Source organism: Microtus pennsylvanicus, chromosome 7 (genome assembly GCF_037038515.1).
Source record: "Microtus pennsylvanicus isolate mMicPen1 chromosome 7, mMicPen1.hap1, whole genome shotgun sequence".
In the NCBI taxonomy this organism is placed as follows: Eukaryota; Metazoa; Chordata; class Mammalia; order Rodentia; family Cricetidae; genus Microtus; species Microtus pennsylvanicus.
The window spans coordinates 106,280,788-106,300,104 of record NC_134585.1 but is presented as its reverse complement, the minus strand read 5'-3'; the positions used below and the strand labels follow the sequence as shown (position 1 = coordinate 106,300,104).

Genomic DNA, 19,317 nt, shown 5'->3' with positions numbered 1-19,317 from the left:
GTGTGCCCTCAGAGGCCAGAAGAGAACATCAGATCCCCTGGAGCTGGATGGACTTGCAGGTGGTCGTGAGTCTGACATGGATGCTGGGAATCAAACTCGAGTCCTCTGTAAGGGCAGAAATTCTTAACTGCCGAGCCATCTCTCCAGCTTGTGGTTACTCTTTTTACTTGAATGTTGTCGTCTTATTTTTTATAATGTCTAAGTACTGAAGAATTTTCGTGTGACAAGGATAAAGAAGGGCAGGTCCCAAAGACATACAAAACTGTAGAAGCTAGTGTAATGAATATAATGTACCCATCTTTCAACCTCACCAGTGCGATCAACGTTTCAGCTCTACAACTAAGCTCATTCCAACCCCAGATTATCCTGAAGTAAATTCCAGAATGCATATAACTTCACTAACAAATATTTAGTGTGCATTGCTAAAGAGTATTTTAACGTCATTAAGATTAAGCACTTGAGCCGGGCGGTGGTGGCGCACGCCTTTAATCCCAGCACTTGGGAGGCAGAGGCAGGCGGATCTCTGTGAGTTCGAGACCAGCCTGGTCTACAAAGGGAGTTCCAGGACAGGCTCCAAAACCACAGAGAAACCCTGTCTCGAAAAACCAAAAAAAAAGAAAAAAAGAAAAAAAAAAAGAAAAAAGATTAAGCACTTGGAAGAAAGAGGTAAGGTTACTTGAGCTCTGGAGTTTGAGACTAACCTGGGCACATAGTAAGACCCTGACTCAAGACCGAGAAAGAGAGAGAGATTATTTTATCATACCTAAAATTCTCTAAAGTTAATCAGAATTTTTTAAAGTTTAGAAATGTTCTAATTTTGTTGTTAGCATTCATGTTCCTAAACAGGTGTAAAGTATTTCCTGATGTCCCCCGGGAGGAAGCTTCCTCTGTTATCAAGGGAAATACTTCAAAGTTGCTGTCACTGAACTACAGAGATTCCTATAGACGAGGAATTCTACAACGAAGGAACCAGACGGCTAAGACATGGCACGCTAAGTATTTACTACAGAGGACCCTGTAGCAGAGGAACCTAGACTAGACACAACACATCACATCATGACCGGAAGCGGCACACAGGCTACCTTCTACAGAATGCTGTGTCAGAGCACGGATGGGGCCAAGGTGTGCTCGGGATGTTCACTACTGTGACAAATCTTTCCTTCGGCAAGTCCTATAGCAATGTGCAACCAGGTCTGACCTGTCACAGAAAAAGAAGAAAACTAAGATCTCCCTAGAGGCAGGGATCCAATCTTTTCCTCCTCATCTGCAGTTCTTCTACTGTACCACAGGGCATAGCACTCACAAGGATCAAAGACAGATAAATGTGTTCCCGGTTCATCTGATGGTTACATTCTACAAAGTTCAACAGGCATGCATACCAAACGAACACTAGGCAACTGTGCTGCCCTGAGGCGCTAGCAATCAGAGAAATAGGAGAGAGGTAAAGAAGGACAAACAGCCCTTCCACCTAATGACAGTTTGTGCAGGTCACAATTTGAGCAAACTATCAAGCTTAGGAAAAGTTTCCATCAGGGTCTCTGGGCTAACTCTTAGGCATGAGTAGAATGAGTTAAACCAAGACAGTAGGAAGGGGATTCAAGTCCCCATGCACACGCCCAAGCTAAACACCGAGCAGCACAGTGCACAGTGTGGACAGAGAGCAGCACAAGGGAAGCGTATGGCCCAGGCACAAAGGCAGAAGGTGGAGCGGCTCACACTGTGCTCATCTAGGCATCTAGGGGCCGCCCGGGACTGCACGGTTAGCTCTGTTCTCACTGAGCTCCCAGTGGCAAATTTAAGGTGATTCCTGGAAGGTAAGCGTGGGTAATGTTGGGAGGAAGGAAGACACTGGGAACCTGAACCACTGCAGGGTGGGAAAGATGCAGATGGGCAGAAGAATCTACGGAACACTCAAGAGATCACGTGGCAGTGCTTCCCCCGCAGGACTGAGTATGTGAAAAGACGAGAAGTAACCTTTCAGGTCTGGGAGGATACAGCCTGGGGTTTAGACGGGAGTACTTCATAGTAAATGCTTGACCAAGGTTGAATGCCTTCCATTTTCCTTTATTTGAAAATATTCTTGCTTTTTTGAGACAAAGTCTTACTCTGTAGCCTAAACTAGAAACCAGTATATAGCTCAGGCTGGCTGGACTCACAGCAAAACTCCTGTTTCAATCCCAAGTGCTGAGATTACAGGTATAAGCCACCATGCCTTGCTTTCAAAAAAGGAACATTTACTTACTGTGTATGTATGTGTGCATACACACACCTGCATACACGTACCACTGCATGCCAGTGAGGCCAACTGCTGAGAGTCAACTCTTTCTTGACTTTCAGAGCATACCATGGGGTTAAACTGCATACCACAAGATTAAACTGTAAACCACGGGATTAAACTGCACACCACGGGATTAAACTGCACACCACGGGATTAAACTGTACACCACGGGATTAAACTGCACACCACGGGATTAAACTGCACACCACGGGATTAAACTGCACACCACGGGATTAAACTGCACACCACGGGATTAAACTGCACACCACGGGATTAAACTGCACACCACGGGATTAAACTGCACACCACGGGATTAAACTGCACACCACGGGATTAAACTGCACACCACGGTATTAAACTGCACACCACGGGATTAAACTGTATACCACGGGATTAAACTGCACGCCACGGGATTAAACTGCACGCCATGGGATTAAACTGTATACCACGGGATTAAACTGCATGCCACGGGATTAAACTGCATGCCACGGGATTAAACTGTATACCACGGGATTAAACTGCATACCACGGGATTAAACTGCATACCACGGGATTAAACTGTATGCCACGGCATTAAACTGTATGCCACGGGATTAAACTGCATGCCACGGGATTAAACTGTATGCCACGGGATTAAACTGTATGCCACGGGATTAAACTATACCACGGGATTAAACTGCATACCACTGGTTTAAACTGAACACCACAGCAACTCAGGCTGCCAGTTTACGTTTCAAGTGCCTCTTCTACTGACTGATCTCAGCAGCCTGAGGGTTTTTTTTCTTTAATTTTTAATAAAAATGTCCTTAGTAGGCTGGGGAGGCAGTCCGGTTAGAAAAGCGCATGCACAAGGACATGAATTCTAGGCCTGTAAGGTGGTCCAGTGCTTGATGGTGGTTATCACCAAGCCCAGCAACCTGAGCTCCATCTCAGAATCCACACCCGTGAAAGGAGAGAACCAATTCACACAAACTGTCTTCTGACTTCCAAATGTACACTATGGCAAACACACTCTGTCCCCAAGACACACACACACACACACACACACACACACACACACACACACACACACACAGCGCAAATAAACAAACAAACAAATCTATTTTTCAAATTAAAAAACCACAAAGAGTTATAGCCTAGAACTACATCTAAATGCTAGGTGTTGTGCCACATTCTTGTAATCCCAGAGCTAGGAGGCAGAATTAGATGGATCCCTAGGCCTGCTGATCAGCCAACCCCTTCTGGAAAGTTCCAGGCCAGTCAAAGACCCTGTCTTTAAAAAAGGTAGATGGCACCTGAAGAATGCCACTGAAGCTGTCCTCTGGCCTCCACATCATACAACACACATGTATGCACACGTGCGCGCACACAGGGGAGACAGGGAGAGAGGGAGAGGAAGAACGAAGGAAGGGGAAGGAGGAGGAGGGAGGAGGGAGGAGGGAGGGAAGGAAGAAGGGATCCTAACTTTACATAACCTTCCTTGGCACCACATCCTAACACGAGCCATCTATTTCACAGTATAAATCTCCTATTAAACATAGGTTAAGAAAGGGAGGATTAGTAACAAGCACCTCACATGGGACAGTCTGAGTGCTGAGACCATTAGCTCAGCTGCAAAGCATTTGCCAGCCACACATAGGCCATGGATTCAATCCCCAGTGGGAGAGAAACAGAGACAGACACTGATTGGAATTCTGCTCATCATTAGGAACTTCAGGTGCCTTTCATCCACACATTTTGAGGAAGAATCTACTGTTACATCTGAGGAATGGCTTTATGGTTGGACCAGCACTTCTAGAATAGCGAATAACAGAAATATGCTTGCTTTACTCCTATCAGACGAGCCGTTAGTGTTTTCTTACTAACTACTGAGCTGGCTGTTGATCTGTCAGGTTTAGAAAGCACCTACTCACTCCAACCTTCTCTAGCCTCTCTGCTCTGAAAGGCCAAGCAGAAAAGTCAGCTGGTCCAACCACTACCCACGACAGTCTTAAAGTGGAATCCATTTTCCTATTTATAATGCACAAGTTACAAAATAGAAAGCAGCTATTCACAAGTTCCCACAGAGAATATCAATAAATTCCAGTACATATGGTCTCTACCGCCATCTTCCCACAAAAGTATACAGAAACTTACCACCACCACAAAACTGCATACAGAATACACAAAACTTAGTTGGTATGTTTTGAGAATTTTGAATTGAAAATTGAAACGGACAAGAACTAAATACATGTCTACACAGAGAAGAGCCACACACTCAGAGAGCAGCAGTCTTACCTGTAGCGAACATGAAAAGAATGGTCTTCCCTCATGGTTAGCAAATTTCCCTCCATCGAGTCATATTATAAGCTGAGAAACGTGAAATTACTGTCTCCTGTCCAGTCCAGGTCTTTAGAGCGCAGAGGAGTTTGCAGACTGTCCGGTTAGTACATTAATGAGACAGTTAATACATCCTAAGCTCCTGCTTCTTCTTTATTAATAATGAAAGGAGGTCAATGTCAGGTAGCTTAAAGGTGCACGTGTGTCCCAAATCCTTGCGCCTCTGGCCCCTTCCGCAACATTTCTGCAAAAGGAATACAAGATGCTTTGCTGGAAGTCCTCTTTCCAAAGATTAACCTGCAGCCACTGAGCTGTACACCACACAGCTAATGCCATCGACCGACCGCGGGTCCGGCCAGCCACTGCAGACGCAGCCGACAGCGGACAGCTGGACTGCCACCGCGGAGATTAGCAACAAGGATGTGACTCTGAGGGGTTTGCCTGAGAACTGCACTTCAAATTTAACATTGTTTCGAAGTATAATCATCTTACGGAATTATTACTAGCAATCGAGCAAAAGCAATGTATCAGATCAATACTTTAAAATAAAATCATGATACTTTGAGCTCTTAAAAGCTACTATAAACAAATCAAGAGTCCAACACCTATCTAAATAAGTCAACTAAACTCTATCGACCTCTTTTCAAGATGATACCACACTGGTAATTAAACTATGTTTGCATTCATTTGCTCTGAGCATATTTAAGTCCTTTAAAACAGTTGCATTAATATCAAGTAGGCACAAAGAGAATTTAGGAAATACATATAAAAAGAGAAAGAATGAGAACCAAATATTTAATTAAGGCAACTCACAATGTGCACCCCACCACCCTGAGACTCTCTTGGATACCCCAACTTCTCCATGCGTTCATGTCCTCTGTCAGAGGTCTCTAAATGGACTCATCATTCTCTTGCTTAACAACTTCACCTCAAGTGTGCACACAGCCCTAAGCAACACAGCTTTTCGCTTTCTAAGGTTTTCTTCAACACTGTTTTTGAGATTCACTTAAATCATTGCTGCCCGTAGCTATAATGTGCACATTCTTATCTCCATTCCACTCTCCATTATATAGCAAGCGTATTTTTCAATTTTCTGTTGGTAGGCATTTGTACTAAACATTTATACTCCTATCCTTGCTATTATTAACTAAATGAACTGTCACAAAGACTGGTATTCATAATCTGATGCACTAGTTAGGCAGCAGGGTAGACGCAGGTAGAAAAATAAGCAAAGAGAAGAAAAGGTTGAGTGCGAGAGGGAAGCAGAAGAGCGGCTCTAACGGACGGAACAGGAGCACCAGAAGGAAAGAGCAGATACAATCTAAAGGACAAAGGCTGAGCAGTTTTCAAACTCAGAAGCACCAATCGGCAGACAGAGCAGCACAAGTCCCAACACAGAGAAGGTCCACGCCCAGACACAGCCCAGAAATGAGTGCATCAGATGAAACTGTAGCCCTTTATGGCAGAAATTAGGAAACAAATAAGCAAAGATGTAACTGTAAAGTCCTGAATCTCAGCGCTGTCAACAAGCCTGTACACGTGAGACTGCTCCATTTCACAGCGTTTGCAAAGCGAACAGCTACTGCCAGGCTGTCTCCTAGTTTATGTGGTCTTCATTTCTGCACCTTTGTCTGGGCTTTTCTTCACACCACCATCTACAATCAAGCCTAATTCTTCTCCCATCTAACACCCTGTAAGTGTCACCGCTACAGCACAGTCCGACCGTAAATAATGAACAAGCCTTGCTCTGTCGTGGATGCTGTTAGTGCAGAGAGAGGTAAAGGGGGGAGGGGTCAGCCTTGGGAGACTGTCAACGCTGCCTAGACGAATGAGCTTTTCACATAAGCCACCAGCTTGGCATGTACGGAACATACAATACTGCTCTTCCTATTCCTTCTCTCGCCCAATAAAGGAAGCAATAACTTAAGGCTGAAAAGATAAACTGCAGCTCTTAACCCAACAAGCCTCTTCCTCTTGCCCTACCCCCCTCAATCCCATTGTGTACTTTTCTCCCTTTTAAAAACACGACTGAATTCGTGTAGACACTCAGAACAATTGCTCTGAAGGGCATCTAGAAAACACGAGCAGCCAAATCGGCAATCAGACAGTCTTCCGCTATTCACTATGACATCTGGCCGGTCATTCACAAGAGAGGCGCAAGGAAAGGTATTAGATCTTGTCCTACTTAAAGTTAAGTTGTATTTAAATACCTTCATCTATGAGATAATCGAATTCCAACTTTTACTAAGATGTGAGCTTCATACTGTAAAAATGCAAGATGTTTACATGTTTAATTAGCAAACGTATACATAGGAAGTTGCAAAAATACCTTATCTGATAAAAACTGCAAACAAAAACTACATCATTGATTCAGTGACTGGTGAACTGATTTTTTTTTCCAATCTAGGATCTCATGTAGCCCAGGGTAGCAAATTCCTGATCCTCCTGCCTCCAATTCCCAAGTCCCGAGTGTAAAGGTAGGTGTGCCCCACCACAAAGAACTCTGAAGGAAATAGTCAACATGGTTTTAGTATTCTCAAATCTATTGCCCCCAAATTTACTCTCTGCAACAATGGGGTAGCATTTTATTCTCTCTTCTCTTTCAACACAGGTCCTCAACACGCCACACAAGTGCTCCTGTACCTGAAGTCTTAAAACTGCTCATTGGGCAGACAAGCAATTCTTGACTCAAGATTCACAGCTCAACCAACTTTGTAACAATGCGTTCACTCTGTTCCGTACTGCACAGCTAACAAATGGTTCATATCCAGCACCACATTTGTGTGTATGCATATTTATATACAGAAATGCTAGTAGGATATGTGTATTATAAGTACACATAAGAGCAACATTAATTACATTCACATTATTAAATTGTTCATTAGAGTAAGTTTTTTGTCTTTTTTGTTGATCTGGATATCAGAATTAGCCAGTAAGGGCTAGAGCTAAGGGGCCAAGCAGTGTTTAAATGAATACAATTTGTGTGTTGTTATTTCGGGGCATAAGCTAGCAGGCGGCTGGGGTGCTGGGGATGCAGCCCCACCGCTCCTAATACAACAGAACGGCACCCAACGCTCCTATTACTACAGTTTCCCTGTGTAGCTTTTGAGCCTGTCATGGAACTTTCTTTGTAGACCAGGCTGCCCTCAAACTCACAGAGATCCATCCGCCTGCCTCTGCCTCCCGAGTGCTGGGATTAAAGGCGTGAGCCACTGCCGCCCGGCTAGAATAAGATTTTAATGACAGAAACTGCAAATGAAAATGAGAGCTCGGAGAGACCAGTGAGAAGTGGTCAAGCTTCAGTCTCGACTTCCAGTAAGACCACAGCTAATAATTTGCAAGACGCATTTATTCCCCAATGCATCTCCCAACAATGCTCCAAAAACCAAGGTCGACAGCGCAGGGGTAGCATGCTTGTGTCTGGCCATAAAGAAATAAAGAAAATATCTCAGAACTGGCCGAAGCACACAGGAAGAAGTAGCATAGGACTCTTGGATTAGAAAGTCACACAGGAAAACTCCCTAGACACACCCAGTGGACTTTAGGTATCGTCCACAGCATGCAAGGAGTGCAGACTGGAAATCCTGCCGAGGTTCACTCCACTGACAGAGTTCTCAAACTACACCATGGGGATGGGGAGCTGATGGAACATAGCTACACTTTCCACTTCTACGAACTTATCTATACAATTTGCTACTGACTCCAACTTAAAAGACAGTAACTTTTAATCTGCTTCTTTTAAAGGTCTCCATAAATGCAACAGGAAAGATGGCCTGCTGGTTACCAGCACCTGTTGCTCTTGTAGAGGACCTGGGTTCCATTCCCAGGACCCTCATGGCTCACAACCACCTGCAGCTCCAGTTCCAAGGTATCTGATGCCTTCTGGTTTCTGCCGGTACCAGACATGCCTGCAGTGCACATACCTACATGCAAGCAAAACACTCATGCACATAAGTAAATCTAAAAAAAGATGTACACATATCGGCAGCACTCACCAGGTAAGCTGTCTTTCTTCCCCCACCTCAGGTCATCTAAACTCTTTACATCTTTTGCATCCTATTAGTTCTCTCTAACATACAATGAATATGCAAATTCCTTAAATCTCCTTAGTTATAATATTTCATGTTAAATACAGCAGCCTTTCATCAACGTGAACAGGAATAAGAAAGAGGAACAAACAAGAACAACTCAAAGCAAGGCCCTGCTATATTAGAATTCAGAGTGCAGGCGCTAGTAACGCAGGCTCATCATGGTAATAAGTATGGAGGCAGTAAAGCAGGATTCCACAACAGCCACCTCTAGAGAAACCCTACCCTAGGTAAACTGGTCATTTTGAGTCTAATCATGTGCCTGTGAGTGGAGTCTAACTCCACTCTGAGACCTCGGTGCTGAGGACTGAATCTGCAGCCTAAGGCAGGCTAAGTAAGTGCTCTGCCCTGGAGCTACATCCTCAGCTCCTCAAAGTCTATTTCTATTCCAACTCTATTCCAAAGGTAAGTGGAAACCAGTTAGCAAGTATAAGGAATACACATGAAATTAAGAGGACAGTAAGTGTAGGAAGCTGATTCACAACACACACACACACACACAGCTGGAGAAATGGCTCAGCACTCATGAGTCTATACTGTTCTTGCAGATATGATACAAGTATGAGTCCCAGCACCCCATCAGGGGCTTACAACCACTGTAACTCTGTCTCTAGGACAGTGGTGCTCGGCCTTCCTACTGCTGCAACCTTTTAACACAGCTCCTCCAGCTGTGGTGAACCCCACCATAATAAAGTTAATTTTGTTGCTACTTCACAACTGTAATTTAGCTACTGTTACAAATTGTAATGTAAGTATCTCTGTTTTCTGAAGATCTTAGGTGATCCACATGAAAAGGGAGTCACAACCCACAGGTTGAGAACCACAGCTGTAGGAGATCTGAAACCTCTGACCTCTAAGGGCGCCTGTAGTCACACACACACATGATTAAAAACGAAATAAATCTTAAACTCTGAATTAAAAAACTGTAAAACAAAAGAATGGGTTGTTAATATAGGGGAACATAGGATATTTGCCAGGGCTGGAGAAATGGCTCAGAGGTTAAGAGCACTGACTGCTCTTCTGGAGGTTCTGAGTTCAATTCCCAGCAACCACATGGTGGCTCACAACCATCTATAATGAGATCTGGTGTCCTCTTCTGGCAGAACAATGTATACTTAGGAGAAGAAAGAAAAGGAGGAAGAGGAGGAGGAGAGTCAAGGCAATAGTTAGAGATTCCAAATGAACCCAAAATGATTCCAAATGAACACACCAGACAAAAGAATATCTGAACTTAATTCATTTAATCTTATCCAACAGGCCAAAAAGCATTGGAATTCATTCAAATGCATCTAAAATTAATTCACATGAGTCATGATAAAGAATACATGAAAGTAAGACCATAATCCCAAACTATTTTTAATGATTTACTTTTATCATTTTTATTTATGCATGTGTGAGTGTACGCAGTTGCTGTCAGAGGCCAGAAAAGGGCATTAGATCCCCTGGCACAGGCTGGATACAGGTTGCTGTGAACCAGCCAATCAATGTGGGTGCCAGGAGCTGAACTCTGGTCCTCTGGAAGAAGAGCAAACACTCTTAACTGCTGAGTCACCTCTCCACCCTCCTCAAACACTTTTTATTCTTGGATATCTCAAGGGCCCTAGGACCACTCCACTTTGATACTAAGGGCTAACTGTATAACCTCCTTTTCTTGGTCAGACAAACATTTCTATTTTTTCCCATCATATAAAGGACTCCAGCTGCCTGAATTGCCAAAACCCACACATAAAATTTCAAAGTAAAGGGACACAGAACACCTGCACTTTAACAGAAAGGGGTCTGAGTATGTCAAGCCTTCATCCCAGCACGGTCACCAGCAGGAAGGAGGCCCATGTTGGAGTCAAACGCTGCATGTGAGGTCAAGTCTCCCAGCGTCTATACAAAGCACTGCAGATGTAATTTTCTGCACGGCACCATTTTAGCATTTTAGGGTTTAGCAGCACTTAAGTCAGAAAAAAAATTAAAGACCTGACTGGGACGATAAAGCTCCACTTTTTGTATCACACATGGAGTCAACCTAAATTACTCTGATAAAGACTAATCAAAAGCTGCTGTCTTTTGACTACAATCTTTAGCCATTGTAACAGTTTAATAGAGGGTGAACTATTTACTTAAAATCTTCAATGTCATAGGAAGGCTGTTTTAGCAAGAGTCTAGTCTTCGTCAATTTCTTCTGACACAGTCGTTACTGAAATAAAAATCCTGCACCAAAAGATTTGTGTTTACTTTTATGTGTAAATGTCACATGGCTGTGTGCACATATGAATGCAGAATTGTGTACTCTCACATGCATGTGGAAAGGTCACAGGTCATGATGGATTATTTTCCTCTATTACTCTCCATTTTAAATTTTTGAGACAGGGTCTCTCACTGAACTTCAATCTTGTCACCTCAGCGAGGCTGGCTTGCTGGCAAACCCCCATGACCCTCCTTGCATCTGCCCCACAATGTGGGATTATGGACACACAACCCCACAACCCTATTTTGTTTTGTTTGTTGTGCGGCGGAGGGGGGAGCTGGGTGGGGGAGGGAGTTGAGACAGGATTTTCTGTCACCCAGGCTACCCTTGAACCCCGATCTTCTTCCCTCCTACCCAATGGGACTGGAGCACAGGCATGTGTCACCAGGATTTGCTTCCAACACGACTACTGACAAATATTTAAAGTTACAAGTGTGTTAGGGCTGGCGGTTGTTAGTTCAGTGAAAGAACACCCAGCCAGCACTCATGATAAACTGCGTCTGATTCCCATCACTCACTGTGCGATCAAAGACTATGAAACATGTTCAAATAAAAGAAAAAGGCTTTATACTAAATATGTTCATGGCGGTAAAACTAATACTTCCCCGTTAGTTGGTTTTATTTCTCATCATATTGAACTCCAGAATTTAAATTTTTCATTTCTACCAAAACTATTTCAAATAGACATTATCATTTAACTCCATTGGAGATGGAAGTTTCTGTCCAGCCAGGTCCTGTAGCCATTCAGTCCCCTAAAAACATGCTTATATTAATTATAAACTGTTTGGCCTATTAGCTCAGGCTTATTATTAACTAGGTCTTACAACTTAAATTAACCCATAATTCTTGTTTATGTTTGGCTGTGTGGCTTGGTACCTTTTCTCAGTACAGCATTCTCATCTCGCTTCCTCTGCTTCTGGCTTGCGACTGACTCTCTGCCTTTCCTCTTCCCAAAATTCTTAGTCTGGTCACCCGACTACACTTCCTGCCTGACTACTAGCCAATCAGTGTTTTATTAAACTGAGTGACAAATCTTTACAGTGTACAAGAGCACTCCATCAATAAAATTAACAAGCTTTCAAAGTATTGGGAATTTGTTTTTTGTTTGTTGTTGTTTTCTGAGACAGGATCTTTCTATGTAGCTCTGGTTGTCCTGGAACTTGATATATAGATGAAGCTGACCTTGAACTCAGAGATCTGCCTGCCTCTGCCTCCTAAGCGCTAGGAATAAAGAAAGTGCCACTGTGTCCACCATTTTCAATGAGTTGTAATGGATTGAGCAAAAATGATCTCTAGATAATTATGATTAATACTTAAATTGGATACACTGATGTAAAAGTCAGCTGTAGAGAAAATGAGAATGGAAATAAAGGCCATTTATTAAAAGGGAAGACATTTGAGGCTAGCCGGTGGTGGTGCACACCTTTAATCCCAGCACTTGGGAGGCAGAGGTAGGTGGATCTCTGTGAGTTTGAGGCCAGCCTGATGTGGTCTACATGGTGAGTTCCAGAACAGCCAGGGTTACATAGAGAAACTCTTGTTTCAGAGAGAGAGAGAGACAGACAGACAGACACAAAGAGAGAAAGAGAGAGAGAGAAAGGGCATTCATGAGAATGGGAGTGGGCTTGTGAGCTAGAAAAAGAAAGGTGTACATTCAAAAGCCCCTTGCAGAGTTGAGTCCTGGTCCTTCTCAGGTTATTTACATAACATCATCAGAAAATTCAGTAACATTTTAGACATTCTAAACTTTTTTAAAAGATCTATTTATTATTATGTATACAGTGTTCTGCCTGCACCAGAGGCACCAGATCTCATTACAGATGGTTGTGAGCCACCATGTGGTTTAAGGAACTGAACTCAGAACCTCTGGAAGAGCAGTCAGTGTTCTTAACCTCTGAGCCATCTCTCCAACCTAAACACAATTTCTTTTTTTTTTTTGAAATATTTATTTATTTATTATGTATACAATGTTTTGTCTGTGTGTATGCCTGCAGGCCAGAAGAGGGCACCAGATCTCATTACAGATGGTTGTGAGCCACCATGTGGTTGCTGGGAATTGAACTCAGGACCTTTGGAAGAGCCACACACAATTTCTAAAAAGGAAAAAAAGAATATATATGTTTATGTCACCAACTTTTCCTATCTGTAGTTTTTTGTTAGTATAAATAAAGGTGTTAAAATTTTACCTTTTTAAAGATCACACAAATTATTGAACAAACATTATATAATTAAGAGTTCAAAGAAATAAATGTAAAATAGTCTCATGACAATTACTGTTACAGAGAAAGAGGGAACAATTATTAGTCAACGGTGGAAAGCATGCAACTCTGAGAAAAACCTTAAAAACAGGTACAGAGCCCTTTGAAAACACGGCTCACAGCCATGGATTGCACAGGAATTCTCTCATCCGTGACCTTCCTTTTCAGTTCAATACCTATAGTCAACGGCAGTCCAAAACTAATAAGTCCTAAATTCCAGAAAGCACATAATTCGTAAGGCTTTACATATGAACCATTCTGAGACGCAAGATGAAATGCCCTAGCTCTACCGAGAAAGCAAATCATCACTGTGTCCACTGTATCCACACCTGCCAGTCATTTACCAGCAACTATCCTGACAGGTAAAGGTCACAGTGTTGCAGTCTTAGTCACGTGATCTTCATTGTTCTTATTAATGGTTTCAAGGCACAAGAGCAGAGACACTTACAATTTCGTTACCATATATTGCTACAACTGCTGTTTATTATTAGATATCAATTTATTACTTCACCTATTGATCATAAATTAATTATCACATGTATTACATGTATGTTTATACAGGAAAAGGCTTGTTGGGTGTTACTCAAGATTTCAAGACTGGGGTCCTAAAGTGTCCCCAGTGGATGCAACAGGTACTGCACCAATGCTGGTCAGCCGCCAGCTTTCCTCCATCAGCACACGTCCATGACAATTTACAAACTCAACAGCAAGGCTGATGAGAGCTGGTCCTTCCTCAGTCAACACACTAGCTCAGTCCTCTTACAAAGGCAACTCCAACTTCAGATATATTTTAGAGCAAAAATGAATCCTAAATGCAAAACATTACACTCAACCAAAGAAGGGCCCTAGAAAGTCCGAGTTTAGAATTTTTTTGTAGGAAAATATATATTAATCATGATCTTATACGTAAAACATGTTATTATTCATCTTCTATGGAAGGAAATGTTTCCATTCAGTTTAATTTTATAAGGTTATATGAGAAGAATTCTAATTAAAAAGGACAAAAAAAAGAAACCCCTCTGTGGAATCAAGGAAATTTGTACTCCAGGCACTGGAGGATGTTAGAACTTATTAGGCAAACAGAAGCAAGGCATTCTATTTAAGGGAAGCTACTCAGCAAAAGCAAAGAGGTGGCGTGTTCAGACTGCTCGGGGCAAGCACACTGTCATGAGTGAGATTCTCAGAAGGGAGGACAGGACCGAATTATGAGGCTTCACTATCTGGCTGACACACGTATTTGGCACTGTATTTCTGCAATGGGGAACCTCAGAGGGATTTTTTTTGCTGTTGTTGTTTCTGTTTTTCAACAAAAACAACAAAAAATAGCAAAATTCAACATCAGGGAGAGAAACTAGCAGCACTGTATGGGGTAGGACGAGGAGAAAGAGGAGAAAAATACTACAAAACCTGAATCAGAAGTCTCTCTGGTCATCTCAGAACACCAAGTACATTATCTGCATAACAGATGTCCAACCATCTTCCTTGGATTTTTTGCCTGAGAACACGACAAAAACTAGGAGGCAGCAAAGAATTCACTAATGCTGGGATAGGGGGTGCAGCTCAGAAGAAGTGGAAGCAAGAACCCCCAGCATTTTGAAAGACAAGAATTCTGTAACAATGCACAAACAAGAGTTAAATACATTCCTGCTTTACAGTGAAGACTATATTCATGAAGAAATTAAGTTTTTAGAAAGGTTAAAAGCAATGGGAAGTGTAACTTGATTTAGAAGGCTATAAAAGCAAGCAATAGTTAGGAGGGAGGAAATATTCCTTCACACTTCATAACAAAACACAGAACCTATAGGCGGTTTTAATTAGAATAATGCGCCACAAATGGGAGGGAGACGTGTGGGGATTTAAATGCACTACACACAGCTGGCACTTTCAGACGGGGCGGCAGCTTCAATCCTGCCAGTAACTTATTAATTATAGTCTTAAATACCCACAGTCTGGTGGTTTGGGGTTTTTTGGTAAATCTTGGAATATTTTATGGATAAGAAAAGGCGAAGGCTGGAGATATGGCTCAGTTTTGCTTAGCATACACCTGCCCTAGATTTGACTCTAAGTATGAAGGGTTTCTTCACAGCACTGGTCAAGAACAAACTCGGTGAGACCCTGTCTCAAATTGAAAGAGAGAAAGGGGGGGAGGGGAGGGAGGGAAGGAAAGAGGGAAGGAAGGAAAGAAAAAAAGTCAGTAATTTTTCCACAGGTGTAATTTGTGTACAGCTGTAATCCAGCTACTGGGGAGGCTGAGACAGGTGGATTCCAAGTTGCAGGACAACCCTGGAAACCTAGCAACACTATCTGAAATAAATTAACAAGCCTGGAAGTACTTGAGTGACAGAACTCTTGTCTGGTGTTCACGTGGCTCAGGGCTCAAACTCAAGCATAGAGGCAGAGAGAGCCACGTTAAAAACGACTCTATTCCATTCCTTTTCATAATTAGCCTAGTATTAAATCTCAAATTTACATGAAAACATATTTATAATATTGTATGAACTGACTTAATAAAAATTCAGTTTTTTCTGTGGGACATGCGTCCACAATATCCCACATTTTCTGAGTTCATAGCCAGTCCAATTCTTAAATTAAAAGTTAGAAGTAGCTTGCAAGAGGGACTTACAAATGCCTGGTACGAACAGTCAAGTACCTCTGAGCCCCCCCCCCCCCCCCCACGTCGTCAAACGACAGAGATCTTCGCTTTTGTACTTCTGGATAACGAGCGGTGCTCTAGCATGCAGAAACCCCACACAAAAGTGTTCGTTCTTCTTTATCCAAAGCAATCGGGATGATTACTAACATGCCGGGAAATTTTCAGTGTAAACTTTCAAAGCAGCAGCCTGAAACTTCAGCTCCGTTGGTGACAGGCACTTCCCGAACAAACCACTCCAATCAATACGCGCCCCCGAAAGTCAAGAACGTACCTCTTCTAATCCTACAGTACTGTTAAATTATGCATTGAGGCAAATAAAAATTTCCACCCTTACTCGTTTCAACAGAGCTCAAATGATACTAGTTAAAATTACTTCACTGTTTACCATTAAAATGCAAGGAAACTGGGTTGTCCACTTTTCATTTGAAGATAAGTTCACAGATTTCGGGGAAAGGTCTCACAACATTTTACGCCTGATTTAAAATTGTTAGCAACGATCTATCAGTTTCACCTGCCAGTAGAAAACAGGCTGAGTTCCAAAAGTTCACGAGTTTAAATGTGATTTGGAAAAAAAAAAAAAAACCTGTCTGGTTTGGGGAACAGGGGCCGGCGACGCGTCTCGGATTCGATTCCACGGGGATAAGGCTTTGTACCTACTGTCTGTTACACTCGTGAACGCGTGAAGTCGCTGCATCCCTGCAAACGTTTGCAAGATCTGCAGAACCCTCTCCCCACTCTTCCCTCATTTAAAAGAAACCAGCCGAGCGCCAGTGCGGGTGCGAAGCCCCCCGCCGAGCCCTGAGGTCCCGACGTCACCCGAGCCGCTGGAGCTCAGGTGGCCCGAGACCCGGCCACACGCCCCCCGCCTCCACGCCCCTCTCGGTCGCCCCCTCAGGCTCCGCTCACCTCCCTCCGGGCAGCGGCTCCGAGGAACGCGATGCCGCTGCAGGGCTGAGTGCCTCCGGCCGCAGACCCGGGACCACGGCGCTTCCCCCGGGCGGGTCCCCGCGGCGACGCCGAGCCAGGCAGGGGCACCGCGGGAGGCCGGAGCGCGCCCCCGGCGCCCGCCCCCGGCAGGTCACGTGGGCCAGAGCTTCGGACGCCCCCCTGGCCTCTCCGGGCGACCCACCGCCTGCCAGCAGCTCTCCGCGCCTGTGCTCCTCTGCGCCTGCGCCGACCTCCGGGCTCTCCCATTCAAACCGACAACGCCCCGCGTCTTTTGGACCGGCCAATGGCGACGGCGGGGCGGGGCTAGGCAAGCGGGGGCGGGGCTAGGCAAGCGGGGGCGGGGCTAAGTGAGCCGGGGTTCCCTCCACCTAAAGACCTGGGAGCTTGCAGCTCCGTGGGGCTTGGTCCTTTTATGCATCTGACCTGTCCTCCGCCACCAGCTGGAAGTTTATTGATCTCGAATTTCTCCTTCCGACGCCGAAAAGTGGAACAATAAACATCAGAGTTCAGACCGGGTCTAGTTCACACTTTGAACGCTGGAACCCCGCGGCCAGTGCCTCTTGCCCTGCAGGCTCAGTCCCGCCCTGGGAAAGTCTTCCAAGAGGCAGATGTGAGAAAGAAAGAGGCCTGTGTGAAAGGAACAGAGGGTCCGGTGTGAACCTCAGAACAAGGAGCCTCAGTTCTTGAGGCTGTGTCACAATTCTGGCGTTTCCAGCTGTTTGAAAAGCAAACTTCTTTTGACGGCAGGATCCCTGGTTCCCAGGGAAAACAGAGTGGCGAGCTGAATCAGCTTCGGCAGCTACATCCCCATTCTGTTCACGCCTTCAAGTCTAGTTCACCAGAAAATAGATCTTACTTTGCTCTCTGGTGCGAAGCTGACGACTTTAGTTACGTTATATAGCCACTGGTTATTATTCCGCTGGGATGAAGTTTTAATGTTTTACTGGGTTAGACAGGTGTTAGAGAAATCCTAATTTCAGTATCTCTCTGGTGATGGCCATGACCACTGTTCCAAGGAACATTTCTCCTTTGTGTGTGTGTGTGTGTGTGTTTGTATGTGTGTGCGCGCGCGCCTTCCGACTGACTGACCCTTGAGCAAGCGAGGCGTCCTCTGTAGCCTTAGCTTCCTCCCTTGTAAAACACGGATAATGAGCTCTCCTCTAATAAGGTTTGTTATGATGCTTCAGGAGGTAAAGTTTATGAAACGGTTAACACCGCTGCTGACACATCGAAGCTGCTCAATAAATGGTTCCCTTGTTGTTATTTTCAGCCAGCACCCTTAATACCAGGTTCTTAGAAACAGCTGAATTAGCTGGTTGTACTATTGCAGAGGTAGGCATTGTAATTTTCCTATACGCATAAATTCTTTGAGGGTATTGATATAGGAAACCACAATGGAAGTATTTCAAATTCAGTATAGCCAAAGTGAACCATTTCTTTCCTGCATCTCTTCTCTCCTAGATTTGACTTTCTATCTCGGCTATCAGTTAAGTACATCTTCCTAACCACTCAGGTTGAATGGTCTTGCAAGTCATCTTTCCAAAAGCACACATACATCAGACTGTGCATTCTTCTCCTTGAGAATATTTAATGATCAAAAATAAAAGGAGTAACAAGAGCTCAGTATTGTCTCACATACCTTTAATCCCACCCCTTGGGAGGCCCAGGCAGGTGGATCTCTGTGTGTCTGAGGCCATTCTGGTCTACATAGTGAGTTCTAGGCCAATCAGGGCTACATAGTGAGATCCTATCTTTAAAAAACAGAATATGTATATTTACACACACACATATATATACTCTTTAATAAGTGCAATTAAGAGCATTTTATATATACATATATATCACACAGATTTTGAAACAAACGGCAGATCATAAAATGTTTAATATATTTAAAGAAATAAAAGCATGAAAATATAATGAATGAAGGAACACAAAAAAATCAAAATACATATTAATAAGGAAAATGCAGTTTCAATTACTTGAGACTGCTGGTGGAGAGATCTCTAAGAAAATAGAAAACTAACTCATGAGAATGTTTTTTACTTTTATAAAGATTTAAGATTATTTTTATTCGTGTGTGTCTGTGTGAATGCATGCCATACGGGAGCCAGAAGAGGACATGGGATCCCCTGGAGCTGGAGTTTGAAAGCAGTTTGAAGCCACCTGATGAGAGTGCTAGGAGCCAAACTTGGTCCTCTAGAAGAACTAAGCCATCTCTCCAGTCCTATCTGCCTCTTAATTTTAAATTAAAGCTTGTCTTAAAAGCCAAAGTGTTTCGCTTTAACCTGATTTTAGTTTGATGGTATTCTCAACCGGTTAGGTAAATCAAATTAGAAGCCAAATTTAACCAGATCCCCCAAAAAATTATACAGAAAAGATTCCAAAAAAAGGGGGGGGGGAACTCTTAATCAGAATTCACACCAAGAAACACGGTAGCTTATGCAAGGATCCACAGAAGAGAAAAGGCAGCAAAATCTAGCTCAGCGGACTCTGAAGTTGAAACGTGACACAGATCATAAAACAAGAATGTTTAA

The 19,317-nt window shown here is 43.5% G+C and overlaps 1 protein-coding gene across 2 annotated transcripts in view; it reads right to left on the bottom strand.

Moving 5' to 3' along the window:
* Gpsm2 (G protein signaling modulator 2) overlaps positions 1-16,997 on the bottom strand; it is a 48,472-nt gene extending 31,475 nt beyond the window's left edge. The window contains exons 1-2 of one of the 2 annotated variants that reach the window (XM_075981581.1): positions 16,742-16,881; positions 4,556-4,841 (exon numbers count right to left, since the gene is read on the bottom strand). In XM_075981581.1, the coding sequence (XP_075837696.1) occupies positions 4,556-4,611 (56 nt within the window). In that variant the 5' untranslated portion in view covers positions 4,612-4,841; positions 16,742-16,881. Of the gene's footprint in view, positions 1-4,555; positions 4,842-16,741 lie in introns of both variants that reach the window. The other variant, XM_075981582.1, reaches the window with a different exon arrangement.
* Between the last annotated feature and the right edge of the window lie 2,320 nt (positions 16,998-19,317).